The 16,845-nt window shown below is 39.7% G+C and overlaps 2 protein-coding genes across 3 annotated transcripts; both read left to right on the top strand.

Annotated features, from left to right (window-relative positions):
- The first annotated feature begins 185 nt into the window (after positions 1-185).
- Positions 186-8,117, top strand: LOC308096922 (tumor protein D54-like). 2 transcript variants are annotated; one of them, XM_080444443.1, is made up of 9 exons: positions 186-294; positions 1,699-1,820; positions 2,129-2,277; positions 3,574-3,621; positions 4,285-4,386; positions 5,485-5,511; positions 6,919-6,945; positions 7,541-7,589; positions 7,892-8,117. In XM_080444443.1, the coding sequence occupies exons 1-9, from the start codon at positions 282-284 to the stop codon at positions 7,943-7,945; spliced, it is 591 nt and encodes a 196-aa protein (XP_080300569.1). In that variant the 5' UTR covers positions 186-281; the 3' UTR covers positions 7,946-8,117. The 2 variants fall into 2 exon arrangements, with proteins under 2 accessions (XP_080300569.1, XP_080300570.1); XM_080444444.1 differs by lacking the exon at positions 6,919-6,945.
- Positions 8,118-12,685: 4,568 nt separating this feature from the next.
- Positions 12,686-16,131, top strand: LOC308097521 (pancreatic progenitor cell differentiation and proliferation factor-like). The gene is made up of 5 exons (XM_080445341.1): positions 12,686-12,827; positions 14,493-14,593; positions 14,703-14,780; positions 14,882-14,975; positions 15,097-16,131. Exons 2-5 carry the CDS (start codon positions 14,539-14,541, stop codon positions 15,287-15,289), a joined length of 420 nt encoding a protein of 139 aa, XP_080301467.1. The 5' UTR covers positions 12,686-12,827; positions 14,493-14,538; the 3' UTR covers positions 15,290-16,131.
- Positions 16,132-16,845: the final 714 nt, after the last annotated feature.

Here is a 16,845-nt window from a genome sequence, read left to right as displayed (position 1 = left end):
GAATTTTGGCAAAGATGACAATTAAATTAAAACCATAAAAACAAAAACAGGCAGACAATAGAGTATTATATTACACACACCACCAGCCACCACACTATTAACCTCATCACCTTCAGCTGTGAAAAGACTACAAAATGCGTCGCACCTGGTCACCGGGGAGTGACGTCATCAAAATTGTCGTCGTCATCATCATCATCAGCGTCCTTGTTGTTAAGCCTAGAGAACTAGCCTAACGTTAGCTTGTTCTAAACTAAACTGTCTGCGAGGACAAAGGAGCGACGATGCACAGACAAGGTAATTTTATGAAGGATTACTTCTACTGGAACATCAACTACTGCTGGTTTTGAAGTGAAACGCTGTAGTTTGTCAGTAACATTATACTTTGTGTCGGTGTTCTGTGTGAGAATTGTGTTGTGTTGTGGTCCTGAACCATGACTGTCATATCATGACCGTCATGGATGAACGTCAACCTGGTGTTTGCTCTTTCTCCATTTACGGCCCGTACATCTACATAAACGTTCAGATTTCAAATATGAAGTTCTCACCTTATGGCCATGGATGTTACAATACTGTACGGGCCCTCAGAAGTACCTAATATATTTCGTATTGTTCAATAAAAAGCATTTTAATCCGATCGTTGGCCATTTTCTCCACGCTTTCAACTACGCGACCCTATTGGTCGGGAGGCGTACTGCACTTTCTGATACATTATAACTCTATGATAAAATGGCCACCGATTGGATTAAAATACCTTTTATTGAACAATGCGGAACATACGGGTACTTCTGAGGGCCCGTACATAATTGTAACATCCGTTGCCATGGTGTAAGCACTTAATATTTGAAATCTGAACGTTTATGTAGATGCACGGGCCAAAAAGGTAAGAGGTTGGAAGTTCATCCATGACGGTCGTGACAGACGACCGTCGTTGTTGTGGTGCAACAGTAGATGCTGAGTCCATTACTGTAGCAACAGGTACAGACAAGATGGAGAGCATTCAGCATCCTGGACAGTGACACTACATATTATCATTGAATGAATGAGTTTTATTTCGAACATTATTTAAAAAAAGACAAATAGAATACAAAACAGAAGAAAAAAACAACAACAATGTCCGAAAAGGAGTAGGATGAAGTCTAAAACTTATGAACTCCTACCCCCTTTTTCACTAGTGATTTTCAGGGATGCCAACATGGCCCCTCCTCAACCAAATACTCTTAAATATTACATTTGTATATGCCTCCTTGAAGTGATTCATAATAATAGCTCTTTGTGTTATCCTTTACACCATTTGTATAATCATACCACAGTACTTTTTTGCAAACTGTTAGTGTTCAATCAATCAATCAATCAATGGACTAATACTTACATCTTAATAATTATTATAATAATGATTATTACTATGGACAGCTGGAGTCATCATGTTTGCATCTGCATTCTTGCTTTTACATGATGAGAGCTGTCACGATCATGACGTTTTTAGTTTATATATAATTGTCATACAAATAATCGTGATTAATTGGTTTTTGCCATTGAACATATAAATGAAAATTACATTTCTGTTCGCCTTTTTTAGGTTTTGTAAACAAATTGCTCAGGACAAATAACTCGAACGCCCATTACTGAAATATGTAATTCAGTTATGAATATTTGATTGTTCCATGTCAGCCACTTTGTTTTAACGTGTACTTTTCAAAGGCTTTGCTGGAGAAAATGTCTCTGCTGGACCAATGCATTACAGCACTGGACCTAGAAATGATATCTCACCCCCTGAGCTGACCGAGGAAGAGTTGGACGATCTGAGAATTGAATTATTAAAGGTTTGTATTCATAGATAATTCGTATTTATTTTTCTCCAGATAAGACTATTGTGCTGTGTGCATATTATTGCTATTGGGCAGAAACTTCTTATCTCCAACTCCATATTCTTACTTTTTGTGTTTTACAGGCGTCGCACACAAACATAAAAAATCAGATCTTGAGCTTGTAGATCTTTTGCTATTTTTGAATGTAATCCTGAAAGGTTTTGGACATATGAGGTTTCCACCCGACAGAGAGACAATATAGTATTGTGTAAAATATCCGTTATGCTTTTAAGACATTTTATTTTTCATTTGCCATTGCACAGACTGAGGATGAAATACAGACTTTGCGACAAGTTCTTTTGGCCAAAGAGAAATATGCGACGGACATCAAGAGACAGCTGGGTTTGAATCCGCTCGACAACTTCAAACAGAATCTGTCTAAAGGCTGGCAAGATGTCCAAACCTCAACCCCGTAAGTACAGGATGTTAAACAAATGATTATAGTAATAATATGATTTTCCATCTTTATGTGTGTGTGTATATACAAAGTATGTACGCACATAGAAGAATGAGGTTTGCGTGTTACACTGAATAATGACAAAGACATTAACACATTATTTACACTTTTCTCCTAAACAAATGCAATAATATGGAATCTGGCAACTATGTGATACCTGTAATTACTTTTATTTTACCACGAAGAGGTTATGAAGACCAACTGAAAATGCATGCTTTTGTAGCAATACTCTAGTATGGTCATATGTAGTCTGATCACTAATGTTGGTGTGGGGGGTTTGTTCTCAATGCTTGGTTCAGACTGTTCAGGTAAATCCCATTTTTCGCAAATCTGATCTTTAGGACTGACTGTCCACACTGTTATTAAATCTGATCTTTAGGACTGACTGTCCACACTGTAATTAAATCTGATCTTTAGGACTGACTGTCCACACTGTTATTAAATGTGATCTTTAGGACTGACTGTCCACACTGTTATTAAATGTGATCTTTAGGACTGACTGTCAGTGTCCACACTGTTATTAAATGTGATCTTTAGGACTGACTGTGTCCACACTGTTATTAAATGTGAAATTTAGGACTGACTGTCCACACTGTTATTAAATCTGATCTTTAGGACTGACAGTCCACGCTTTTCGTCAAGTAAAGCCATAATGCCACAAATTATAAATCAGATATGAATCACATTTCAAACCACCTAGGAATGTGGTTCACATCTGATTGACAAAAATAGTGTTATACCTGCTGTTATTGCGGTCATCACTGTTTTTACTATTGTTTCTATTGCTTGTATCTTGTTCTCTCTCTCCTTCCCTCTTTCCCTCCGACATGGTCTCTGCTCTAATATATCGTTGCTGTCGGGCAGAAACCATTTTAACTTTTTACGCCCTACTTGATCATACTGCAGCGTCACACAAAAGCACCAAAGTAGCAGATCTACAAGCTCGAAACGCAGTGTTCTTCGAGCTTGTAGATCTGCAATGTTTTAGGCCCACCCCACAGAGACAATATAAAGTGTCTTGAGACAACATGTTATGATTTGGCACTATAATGAAACTTGGTGATTATTTTATTTTTTGTTCAGACTTGGTTTTAATCTGATTCCAATCTGGATTGGCCAAAAACCAGGTCTAAGCTGCCAATCTGAACATGGCCCTAGTGCCATAGGGTTACATAACCACATGCATGGCTGTCATGGTCTCTGTAAGTGTTGATAATCCTCCGATCTGTGCATTTTGTTCTATTTCTGCAGATACATTACAGCCTCTGCAACGTTGGATGACATCAGTCGCTCTGATGCGTGAGTAGTAGTGAAGTATTTAATGTTCTACTGAAACGATGCCTAGAGTATAATAATGACGATGATGTTCCCTTGGAGTTGTTGTTCTGCTCCACTCACGTGTTGAAGAGGCTCTTGTTTGGAAGACTGATGGGATTTTCCAGATCAAATAGGATCAGTGAACCTGTTTATAGCCTGACTTAAGACCGAGCCGGCCACAGTGTGAGACTGCAGGCAGGGTGAGACTACTGTTTGTTTGAAACACAGATGGCAATGTGGTTCTCATGACAAGGTCTTATTGACGAGTGACACAAGCGCTGGTGATGGAGTAGACAGTAAATTGAGTGATTTTCCACCATTCAGATTCTAGGCGTTGCCTCTGAGTCACTCTGCTACACTTGTACCTGTATGAGTGAGGAACATATTAAACCCTCTTTGAGTTTAGGGGCAGGGAGAACAAATCAAACATTAAATATAAGCATGTGAAATGTTTGAAGATAGATGGACAGCTGGAGCCATATTATTGACGTGTCATTCTTGGATGGATTGGGATTTTGACTGAAAAAGGAACTATGCAATGAACGTTAGATTCTAATAATGAGCTTTAACATCCTTCCTTGATATGAATCCATGTGATTTGACCATGTGCCATAACACGCCATAACGTTGTTTCCATGGTTACAGGTACAAGAGGACCCAGGAGACCTTCTCCCATGTGGGTCAGGTGACCTCTGCTGCTCTGTCCAGCGTGGGTGTGGCCATCACCAGGAGACTGGCAGAGATGAGGTACCCCTCATACTTTACAACGTTCTCCTCGTTGTTCTTGATGTCTTCATCTTTTCTCCAGCCACCCTGTGCACCGTTGAAAGGATTTGTTGCCTCAAAATTGTAACGCAATCATAGTCGGCAGAGAGATCTGTCTTTATGTTCTCTAGTTGTGTGGAATATGATGATCCTGCATGCTGATGTCAAGAAAAGAGAAAGGAAACATGTCTGTCACCCCTAGCCTGACACTCCGCCTGAATTTTCGTTTCACTCCGTTATTCAGTCTGAATAACTGGATTAACCCAATCCCGATTGGGCCGTGCCGCCGGTTCGATGTTCAACCGAGAAAACCCCGCCTTTTACAGCGTCACCAGACTGAATGCGAGGCTAGCGATTTTCAGGGTCTGGAGCCAGGCTATGTCACCCCCACATTCCTAGAGAGAGTCATTCAGCAAAAAAAATGGGGGGATTTCTTTTTTTTTTTTGCCTCTGGGGGCACCACCTCCTTTTTTTTTTGTGTATAAACAGGAACTCTGTTTGGCTTTCTTAGTCCACTTCCTCCCGGGTGCTTCTGTGTTTATTCCTACTACTACCAACAACAACACTACATGTTTAGGGCAGTGGTGCTGACAGAGAGGTTCTAGACGGTGTGACCAGCAGCATGGAGGACAAACGTTTCCCAGTGGAATGTGTCCTGTCTTGTGTAGTAAACACAATGAACCTAATGCCATCACACCAGTAAACATTCAACATAATCCAATCACCACACCAGTACATCTGAGTTTAACGCAACAATAGCTTTCCAGTTTACCAGTCTCTGCCAGTGTTGCCAGATTCTGTGAGAGAAACAAGCAACCAGGTCTAGGAAAACCAGCCCAAAAGAAGCGACTCTGGGCCATATGAGCACTTTATCATATACATCAGCTATTTGAAAATAGCAGATCTACAAGCTCACAAGCTTGTAGATCGGCTATTTTCAAATAAAATCTTGCGGGGAAATTATAATAAGCAGATCTGGCAACCCTGGTCTCTGCTGTCCTCCTCTACTGTGTGAAGTGATGACATCATTAAGTGTGTGACCTAACGTGTGTGTTTATCTTAACCCCACGATGTGAACAGAGCTCTGCCGCTCCCTGCCCCACCCCGGTAAGACCCTTTCATTAAGTGGTAAGACCAATTAGTCTCATTGGAATGGTGTGGCGTTTTATGTTTGAAGAGCACTTTGCATGGGTATTGATCATTAAGTGTGTGTGTATCACTTGCATCTGAATTTTAATGCGGTGACTGGGTTTAACACGGACTGTAGAAACATTAAAGGTAGCGTCAAGTGATATTGTTTTGGTTAAAACTAAAAACGAATGTGTTAAAGCTCTCTGTTCTCATGGTAATCAACTAAAAAACTGTTTTGTATGGTAATCAACTAAAAAACTGTTTTGTAGAGTGTTTGTTCAGTAACTGGGGTCCACCTGTCTTCCCAGCTCTTTAATAAACAGAAAATTACTTTTCAGGAGGTTTACAATTTTCATTCAATCATGAGAGAGAACCCCTCAAATATCAGTTTGTGTTCGAGTTCCAATTTTGTCGTTTCATCACTTCCAATTTTACTCGTTTATCGTGTATAGACCAATTATTTGTTTACCAACATTGAGACTGAACACACAGGTGATTGTTTCATTCAATCAATTCCCAACATAGGGTGCGTTCGGAAATACAGCAATGAGCGCACTGGCCAATACAAACTAATAAGCGAGTGTGCTCCGGTGCGCAATTTCCGAACGCACCCTCGGTGCTGGACCTGTGCGCGCAATACTGGTTCTTATCGCTTGCAACCAGTGTGACGTCGTCTGTTAAGGGGTCTATAGGGCATAGCGGTGGCGGCCATTTTGTGGCTCCACAGATAGAAAACCCATTACTTTCCCCCATAGAGATTTCCGAAAATGTTTATATAAATTATTTTAAGCCTGGAACCAATAGCCATGCAGGCTCCTGGTGAATCATGACCATAAAACTTTTGATTCTGTGTCAAAAGGATATTTGAATATTTAATCATATTATATGGCTGCTATGCCCTATACTGTATGAGTTCTCTCTCCTGATTGCACTCGTTTATCCTCTTAATATAGTTGGTTCCTTCCTTCTCTTTATGTAAAGTGACTTTGGGTTCTTAGAAAAGCGCTATATACATTTTTGCTATTATTATACTTTATGAGTTCCCTCTCCTGATTTCACTCGTTTATCCTGTATACAGTATGAGTTCTCTCTCCTGATTGGAGAGAAGATGGAGGATCCCTGTTATTCAACAATGGCACTATAGCAATGATTAGTATGGAAATATAGAGCTATTTAACACTTATTGCAACAAAAGAATATCACTTAAAAATACACCATTGGTTCATCATTATTCTCCAATTTTATTTTCTAACCATATGAAAGGTCCTGTTTGTGAAATGTTTGAGACTAACCTACATGATGATCAATGTCAAATCTTTATACTTCTCACTTTAACGCTCTGAATCTAAAACTTCCTCTCTCCTCTGCAACCCTGACACACAGTCACTCCATAAGTGTGCCTACTATGAGGTAAAAGCTTAAGATTGTTTGCTTCCGTGATGATATTATATGGTTTGGTAGTAACTGTTATTCACGTAGGGATGTCTGTACAGTACAGTGTACAGTATGTGCTTCACTTAGAAATTAGATTTTAGTTTGCTTTTATTGGCTGCATTCCTTTGTCTTCCCCCAAACCAACCTGCTGCTCTTTCTTTGCGATCCGTTGTGAGCCTGTAGATCGGCTATTTTTTCTAACACTGTCGTGCAATGAAGTATAAAATGGGAATTAAGCTTTGTTGCTTTTAATCTAAATATCTTGATCACTTTTAAAAGTAATCCATAGAATAATCGCTAAGAAAATAGTCGATAGTTGCAGCCCAAGTCATCTAATTCCAGAGGTCAAAGGTGACCTGTAGCAACAGTTTTGTGAACGTCTTACGCGAGCATAGATTTTATTGGCATACTAATGTTCATAAAATGCACATTGGGCTGTCAATCAAATCTGGTTGTAAATGACACGCCCATCAAGAACTTCAAGTAATATGTTTTTATCATTGTAGGTAACTGATCTTTAATAATATTTGTTACCTCAGCTAAATGTAATTTATGTTAATGTTTGCCTTAGACATTCCTCTACATTCAAGTCTTTTGAAGAAATGGTTGGTGGTGTGAAGGTGAGTTTTTAAATAAGTTTATAAATCTGAATACCGTCACTTGTCAGGTGAAAATCCGTATGTGCCGTATGTTCACTTCAAAATGTAACTTTTTGCAGTTATTAAGTCACAAGCACCTTGTTAATACTTAATGCGTTCAAACAAAGCTCACAACGCGTTGTGTACTGTATATAGGCTACTTTGCACAACACTCTTAGTCTTGAGGAAGTAGGGCATTCATTTACAAAGCATATAAAGTTGAAATATGGACTTAAAAGGTTTTGTTAACTCATTATGTCTTCTGTGCTGATCTTCACTTACAGGAGAAGGTGACGGGTGGTAGTCGAGCAAATACTTCTGGTTTCTCCATGTCTTAACTCTCAAGATGGACCCTTCTGATGTAGACTGACACATCTGGCTTTTCATAACTTTTAAAGTCCCAACACTGATGTGACATTGTGAACTGTCTTTTCTGATTGTAAAAACATGACGTTTGTTGTGCAAATTTGCTGTGAATTATTTATCAGTAAACTATTAAAAAACTTTTTTGAATGTTGCTTAACCACTTACTTAAATCCTATGTTGTACGCAAAATACTGAAAATAGCCGATCTACATGTAGATTGTCTATTTTCATTGAATGTTGGCCTATTTTCGCTAGCCTCGATCTCCAGGCTTTTATTGCTTAGTTTTGCTAAAAAATAAAAGCCTGGCCCAACTATAGCCTGTACTGGGTATGAGGAAGTGTTTCATTTCCCAACCAACCAGAGTGCAGTGGGCGTCGCTCATAATGTTGCGTTAACGGGGCGGGGGTTGACGGACAGATCGGTGAACCAATGGGATCAGGCGCCGTCTCTCGCCGGCTCTATACACACGCCCCTTTATACACGAAATCAGGAGGGTTGCAGCAGGCTAATTTTCGCAGGATATTCTGCTATTTTTGTCAATTGTTGGCCTAATATGAGGTGCCCAGAATAGGGATGCTAGGGCTTGTGGCAAGTTAAACTACCTTTTAGAAATCTTTGCATTTATTTTCCCCATCAAATAATTGAGTTGCTTGGACCAAAGCTATTCACTACATTTACCAAGCTCGAACAGCAGAAAGGCGGTTACACACCGGCGAATATGCGAATATACGCAAAATTCGGACTAGTTCCGAATAATTAAAAGACGTTTTTTTCGCTCCGTGAAACTGGTGTGGAAGCTTGCATTGACTTTATAAGGTTTTTTTTTAAAAAAAGTATTATTCGCATGAAAAACATCGCCCCGGTGTGTAAGGACCTTATTGTCAAAGTTACATTTTCGTTGCAAGGTAATTCAGTTGCAAGTGCACATTGATTTAAAGTATGCCGGTATGCCCAGTTGGACTTGAATATCTAGATCTGGCGTCATACTAAGTCTGTACACAAAATGTATATTTATGTCAGAACTTTAGATTTGAATGACCTCCTTCTGGGGTTATGAGATATGAGTTGCCTGCTAGTCAGAATTGTCTAATGAGTTAACGGACTCCTCTCAAAGAGACTCTAGATGCAGGCAATTCAATTTCTAAAAACACATCTCAGCTGACTTGTTTTCAGCTGGTTTATACATACTTGTGTTCTCATAGAAATTATGTAGGTGTAAGTTTGTTCAACTCGGGCGTCATTGTTGGTACATTCTCACTAACGGACAATATAATTTTTAATGGAAACCTGAGTGGGTAGTCATTAAAATGTACATCTTGTGTTGAAGTTTTCATAGAGAACTTATCAATGCATCACCGACACCACCTCATGAAACGATACTTTAACAAGAATCGGTCTAAGTCTATGATTGGCTGACTTTTCTTAATGATATGCAGGCAAAGGTTCATCTATGGCTAGCTTTGCTTTCAGCATAATTTTACATTGTTTGTGCGACCCCTGTGTCAAAGAAATGTTCTCATTAAAAAATGCCATTAGCTTTTTACAATGTCTGTCCGTGGCTAATCTCACAAACAATTTGATTGACTGATTGATTGAATACTTTGTCAGAATTGTAAACGGCACAGAGGTAGATATTTAGGCTAAAAGGATGACGCAAAAAAGTCCTGGGGACTTGTTTCCATTGTGCTCCCATGTATTCACTTCATCAACATAGCATATTAACACATTAGTACATGTCATCAACAAATATATAACTATATGTATAGAGGAGAAAAAGGGAAAACGGCAGCAGTAAATGACACCTCCTATGGCTCCAGTCAGTACCAAGTTTTCATGTGCACACTGCCAGAAGTCCAAGGAATTAACTCCCAGAATACTTTTCACATGATTTTTGTGTGTATGAATATTTAACATTCTGGGAATTCATAATTCACTGATCCACTATAAGTCTTGCCCAAATATGGAGTTCCACACTGATGTCATCAATATCCCAAGGGATTCTTATGCTGTTATTAGACCCTGTTTTGTTAAAATGAATCCAGGCATTTATGGTTACAAAGATGGGAAAATACTAATGTATCCCAAAATACTGTACATTCAACCCTGCCTTAAAAAAAAGTAATTGGGCTTTTGGAATGATACATGCCCCCCCCCCGGTCGTTAATATCATTCCAAAAGCCCAATGACTTTTTTAAGGACTTGGGTACTGTCACAGTAAATGAAACTATGAACAAAATGAACACTATTACCCTCACGTTCCTGTACCCCTGTCTGTCTGTAGGGACCATGTATTGCACAATGACAGTTTGAAATGTGATTGAACTGTTAACTCTGAAATACGATTAACTGCAGTAAACCTTTAACTTAAGAAAGCTAGTTAGAATGTACATTGAAAGTATAATGACTATATATTGTTTGAAAGAGGGAGAATTTGACAATAGTATTTTTGAATGTTCAATCAAAGTCAACTGAATGGTGTAATTTGTCTGTTCTCATTGTAGCCTACAGAGTCCCCTCAAACCTTATACCGTTTTACCAGACAGTAAGAAACGTCCACTCAACAACAGAACTTAAACGGCCTGTATTCACAATTCATCACTCAAAAACGTGTTCCCTGACCGGGAATCGAACCCGGGCCGCGGCGGTGAGAGCGCCGAATCCTAACCACTAGACCACCAGGGAGTGGTATTGAAATCGGGGCGTGGTTCAATAATAAAGGTAAAATCTGATTTGCCGATGTCGCTTACAATGTTTAGGGGGGCAAACATCTTATTGGCTCAAATAAATATTTTCCCCCTTAAATGTTTAACCGGGAGAAAGACTGATTCGCTTCATGTATGAGGAAAATCGGATTGGCTCCGCCCCCTCCAAGCGTCAAACATGGTCAACATTCAGCCGTAAAATAGGCCTGATTGATACATGACTGTATGAACTTCAACCTGGTGTTTGCACTTTCTCCCTTTTTTGTCCGTATATCTACATAAACGTTCATATTTCAATTATAAAGTGCTTACCTTATAGCCACGGATGTTACAATTATGTACGGGTCTTCAGAAGAACCCGTATTTTCCGTATTGTTCAATAAAAAGCATTTTAATCCGATTGGTGGCCATTTTCTTCTTATGTTTTCAACTACGTGACCCTATTGGTTGGGATGTGTATTGCACTCTCACATTATAACTCTATGGGAAAATGGCCACCAATCGAATTAAAATGTTTTTTATTGAACAATACGGATTATACAGGTACATATGAGGGCCCGAACATAACTGCAACATCCGTGACCATGGGATCAACACTTTACATTTGAAATTTGAACGTTTATGTAGATGTACGGGCTGTAAATGAGGAAAGTTCAAACACCAGGTTGAAGTTCATCCATGACGGTCGTGACAGATGACCGTCGTGTGATCCCTGGCTAGACGTAAAGCTACTCTGTCCAAAGCCAATTTGTCCTAATCTGTGATTCTCAACCTTGTTTATTTCTAGGACCACCCGTTTGATATACACCAGTCCACGGACCCCCATCTATGGCATTCTTTTAATCTCTGGGGCCCCAATCTATTGGTTGGTTACTGTAAAATCCTCCGTGTTAATTTAACTCTAACCAAATGAACCCGTAATAGCGTCGATCCACTTGAGGTCCCAGCCAGACGGACCCGACGTTGAGAATGTAAGAACAGTGGTGGAAAGTAACTAAGTACATTTACTCAAGTACTGTACTTAAGTGCACTTTTGAGGATTTTTTACGTTAGTTTTCCAATGTTCTGTACTTTTACTTCACCTCCACTATCTCAAAGGTAAATATTGTACTTTTTACTCCACTACAATTATTTGAAAGTTTTAGTTACTACTTATTTTGTAGATTTTTTTACATTTGAAAACTTGAAATGGGACGTTCTGCATGATGAGTACTTCTACTTTTGGTACTTTAAGTACATTCTGATGCCAATACTTTTGTACTTGTCTTTTACTCAAGTACATATTGATACTGGCATTTTACTTGTAACAGAGTATTTCTACATTGCAGTATTTATACTTTAACTTAGTACTTTTTCCACCACTAGTATGTAGGCTACATGAGGCAAGGCAAGGCAATTTCAAGTACAGCATTTCAACAACAAGGCAATTCAATGTGCTCTACACACTAAGCAAAGGAAACACAATTATACACTGACATTTACAGGACCACAATGGAATCAAGCCATTGTGTTCTAGGGCTTTTTGTGTTATCCTTTTAACAATAATTGTAAACCGTACATCTGTACAATTTGCAAACTGTTAATAAAGTATTCAAATCAATCAAAAAAAACAAACATTAGCTGCATAAAACAAAATAAGTAAAAATGAGGTAAAAAAGAATCAATAAAAAAGGTTAAACATAAGATGCAAAAGTGGTAGGTATAGGTCCACATAGTGGCAGGTAGGCCTGTGTATCTATAGGCCTATATCACGCTTCGTCATGCTGAAAGGAACAGATGTACATGCGAACACGCGTTCACTTGTACATCTGACTGGGTGTGTCACCCACTGGGTGTCTGTCACCCACGCACCCAAGCACGTTTTGCCTGTTCAAGCTGTCTCTCTCCTCTCGGTCCGCCCACATGTCCCCGCCCTCATGGTGACAGCATTGTCATGTCACCCATGGGTGTCACCAGTGTGCTCCAGCTGATATAAAGCAGCCTGGGTGTCCTAGTTGCTTTAAGAAGTGGACATCACCCTGAGAGAGAGAGCTGCTGTGACCACAGGACACTATATCCACTAATGGGAAATAATAATAATAATAATAATTATTATTATTATTAGACTTCATCGACTTTGGTGATATCATCATTCCTTCACCTCATTAAAAGGTAGGTCTAAAATATGATACAAACTTATGTACAGTATGTAAAGTTATTAGCCTGTAACGTTATTAGTAAACGTATTAGCCACAGTGTAATTGTCATTGTTAATGTATAGGCTATAGTATGTGACCTAATTAATATTAGACTGAATAAAGGTAGGTCTAAAATATTATAGAAACTTATGTACAGTATGTAAAGTCATTAGCCTATACAGTATATAGCCACAGGGTAATTGGTATTGTTAATGTATAGCAGGCTATGTAACCTAATTAATGTCAGAATAGTTGCATAAAGTTGCTACAAAACACATGTCTATTCCACATGTCTTTCGCCTTAAGCTTTTTTTCTTTTCTTTTTTTAACTTTTGCATAGGATATTGTGCACTGCATTGTCTTTTTCTATGTACAGTATGTAGGGTAGAGGTAGAATGTATTTGTGGATGTACCTCTACAGTATGTATGTATTCTACTGTGTTTAGGTGCAGTGCAGACTGGTATATTCTATGTATTCTATTAGATCTAGTGCAGACTGGTCTGCTATAATCTCAGTGTCCATCTGGAGGTCCGGTAGAGGTCTGGTGTTTGTCTGCTCTGTCTGGCTTCACACCAGATGCTAGACTGATCTATTTTTAGAGCTTACCTTACAATAACATGTTTTACTAAAGAGCTGGAGAGTTGGGGAGACCCCCTATTACTGAACAAACACTCTCTAGTCTATAGCAATGATTATCAGTAGTGTTATTTAACATGAACAAAGAATATCGCTTACACCACATGTAATTCAGATATATTCATCATTGTAGACTAAAGTTTCCTTTTAACATTTGGGATTGCTTGCATACTAGTACTCTACAAGGGTGCATGGCTTGCAGACACCAGTACCACAGTGCAGTACAGTACCATAGGGGCCATGTATCATCACGGTCAAGAAAAGTATCAAATGCAACCACTTGACTTTCAACCTGGCATCCTTATTTTGGGTGTGACATTACATTGGCAAAAATAGTCAAAAACATTTTCAACATCTTTGAAAATAAGTTTAAGAAATTGCGAAAACAGCTGATCTACAAGCCCACAGCACTTGACACCACGTTGTGAGCTTGTAGATCTTCTAATATGCAGTATTCATTGCATTAGATGTACATGGGGCTTATGTCTACCAAACGTGTGGGCATGCGTGCGGGCCCATTTGGGGGATCTCAGCTCTGTCAGATATAAGAAAGGGAGCTCCAAGGAGAAAAGGTGGGGTCAGTCAGTGTCAGGTTGCCATGCACTAGGTGGCCATGTGGACCCGGTCTATTCCAAGTATTTGAGTCAGTTGAAACCAGATCCCTCCCAGCAGCAGCTGGGGTTGTTGGAATAGAGGACATTGACCCATTGAGCCAGCTTTTCTCTGAACATGCCACATTTGAGCCAGCTTTTCTGTGAATGCTGTCACTCACAATGTTCTACATTGATTCTCTCAGTCACGTTGTCTTGTCTCATACCATATCTCTAATCTATCTATCTTAAATGGGATTCTTTACATGCAGGGTTTTTGCAACACATGTGCAGGCAAACAACATGCAATGCAACTATTTTAGTGCACAATTGTATTCCCCCCCCCCTTTTTTTTCTTTTCAGATAAATAATAAATAAGCTTCATTATGTATGTCTGTTTTTCCCCTCCCAGGTTAAACCATTTCCCACCCTTGAGCAATCTTCCAGTGTCTGACAAAATGGCATCAATTCCATCCACCGGGTCCCTCATCGCTACGCATGACTACTACAGAAGTGAGTGAAATTCATGGTTCATGACGATTCTTTCTGAGCTCTAGATTGGTTTTAGTCTTCAAGCCTGTTTGCGTTCTCTCATTGATGTACTGATGTATTTGTTTCACAGGGAGAGTAGGGTCCACCTCTAGTAACACCTCCTGTGGCAGCTCCGAGTACGCAGGAGAGGTCATCCCACACCCCCCAGGTAAAGGATACCCCCCCCCATACAAATGCATTCTAAACGTCTCCCTGTCTGACGGTCACTTTGTACCTTACCATCTCCCTGTCTGTCTGCGTTCTCAACAGGTCTGCAGCGACAGGACTCTGGCCACTGGTGGTCCTCTTTTTTCTTCCCGAAAGGGAACATGCCCGGCACACAGAACGGACCCGATTCTCTAAAGTGAGTTTAGAAACGATGAAAAATCACACATATCTTGGGGTCAGGGTTAGTTTTTTTTGTTCAAAGGCCCCTTGGGGATCTCCCGAGCTCGTTTCTGACCGTCACGTTTGTCTCTTTCCAGGAACGGATCTTACACGGTGGCCAACGGTCAGGTGACTTGTATCGCCAGGGAAATGGTCAGCATGCAGCGAAGGATGAGTGAAAGCAACATGCAGCGGAGAATGAGTGAAAGCAGTGACAGTGGCAGCGGGAAGTTTGAGACGACCAACGCACAGCCGCCATCAACCCCACCGCCAACGTCCTCCTCCTCCTAGAGGCGACTCCTTCCTCCTCCTCCTCCTCGCCGCCTCCTCCTTCATATGAGCCGGAGACGGATGGAAGCTTGTTTTTTTTAACGCCACAGCAGGACTGTTACATTCAAACCCACACAGGGTTACCGTGGCGCTGCTTGCCAATGCGTCAGGTGCACTCTCATCAGTTAACCTGATAAAGGTTGTTCACCCCCAAAATATATATATTTATATATTTTTTATTATAGACCATATGTGGGTCTGCTCTTTCATACTCAAAAAGGTTACATCATCCTACAGAATGAAGCCTATATTTGTGCTCTGCCGTGCGCCGAAAATAGCCCACCTACAAGCTCACAAGTGAGCTTGTAGGTGGGCTATTTTTGATGTACGAAATCGGGCTTCTTATGACGCTACAGAGAGGAGCAGATGTATTGTACCGTCCAGACAGAAGCACTTCTTGAGTGTGTGTAGATGGCTGCATCAATTAGCTGGTTGCACAACAGTTGCGTCATCATCACACCCCTGGCTCAGAGTCAGGCCCAGATGTGACTGCTTAAATATGCATGGCGCTTTGGTGTTTCCGGATTTGAACTCCGGTCTCCTGCGCAAAGTGCTGAGATGTTATATTGTATTAACATACTCTATTGAACAAAATAAAATAAAAATATTCACAAAAAAAGTTACATTAACTCAGCCATCATCCACTCTACCTACTGTATGCAGTACCTGTAGAGAATGTTAGTTATTATTGTATATTATGTTTTGTCATGACCAAATTAAGATATTGAATGTATGATGTGTTTTTCTGTTTTGTTTTTGCTATATAATGTTTTTTACTGTCAAATAAAAGTTTGCTGTCAGTACTTATGTGTTGCATTGTATTTTAATGACCTCCCTTAGATTTTATAGTCTGGTTTGTTTTAGTAGCCTATGCAAGGTACTACGTTAATGACTCACAGCCTGGCATGTTATATTATTTCATTATTGAAGAAGGCTACTTCCATCATATTCAATACATAAGCTTTACATAAGCCGTTTAGCTTTGATCTTCAAACGTTCAAACTGGGTACCCATTTGGGCAATGACGTTATACCGTAGGCAAAGATTTTCTTTCTTATATGGCACATTCACACTTACAAATCTCCCTCTACTTTGTGATGACACTGCACAAAAATGTAATAAACAAAGTTTCGAATACAAATTTAAAACAATGTGCACATGCATGATGCTCAAACCAAGAATAAAATATAATGGCAGGATGTGCAACCAATAAACTTTGAAAATAACAATATGAAAAAAGAAAGTTATCTTTCAGAAATGTTCCGGAATGATCTGAAAGTTTTGTAGATTGGTTATTTTTGTGACACGTCATACGATTGTTGTAGCTCTGCACACATTCAATGATAGCACAGTAAAGGCTGACAGACAGGTGTTTGCAAGTTAGCGCACATGGACAAAACAGCTATAGAGCTTAAGTTAATCTAAACTAGCCAATGTATCAAAATACACGTGTTTTATAATCTCAGAGTGATCCCTCCTCTGAACCTCCTTTGCCTAACAAGGCAATGCCTATTCTT

Source organism: Gymnoscopelus braueri (genome assembly GCF_963280865.1).
Source record: "Gymnoscopelus braueri genome assembly, chromosome: 12".
Classification (NCBI taxonomy): domain Eukaryota; kingdom Metazoa; phylum Chordata; class Actinopteri; order Myctophiformes; family Myctophidae; genus Gymnoscopelus; species Gymnoscopelus braueri.
The sequence above is the reverse complement of the archived record's forward strand: the minus strand, read 5'-3'. Positions and strand labels throughout refer to the sequence as shown.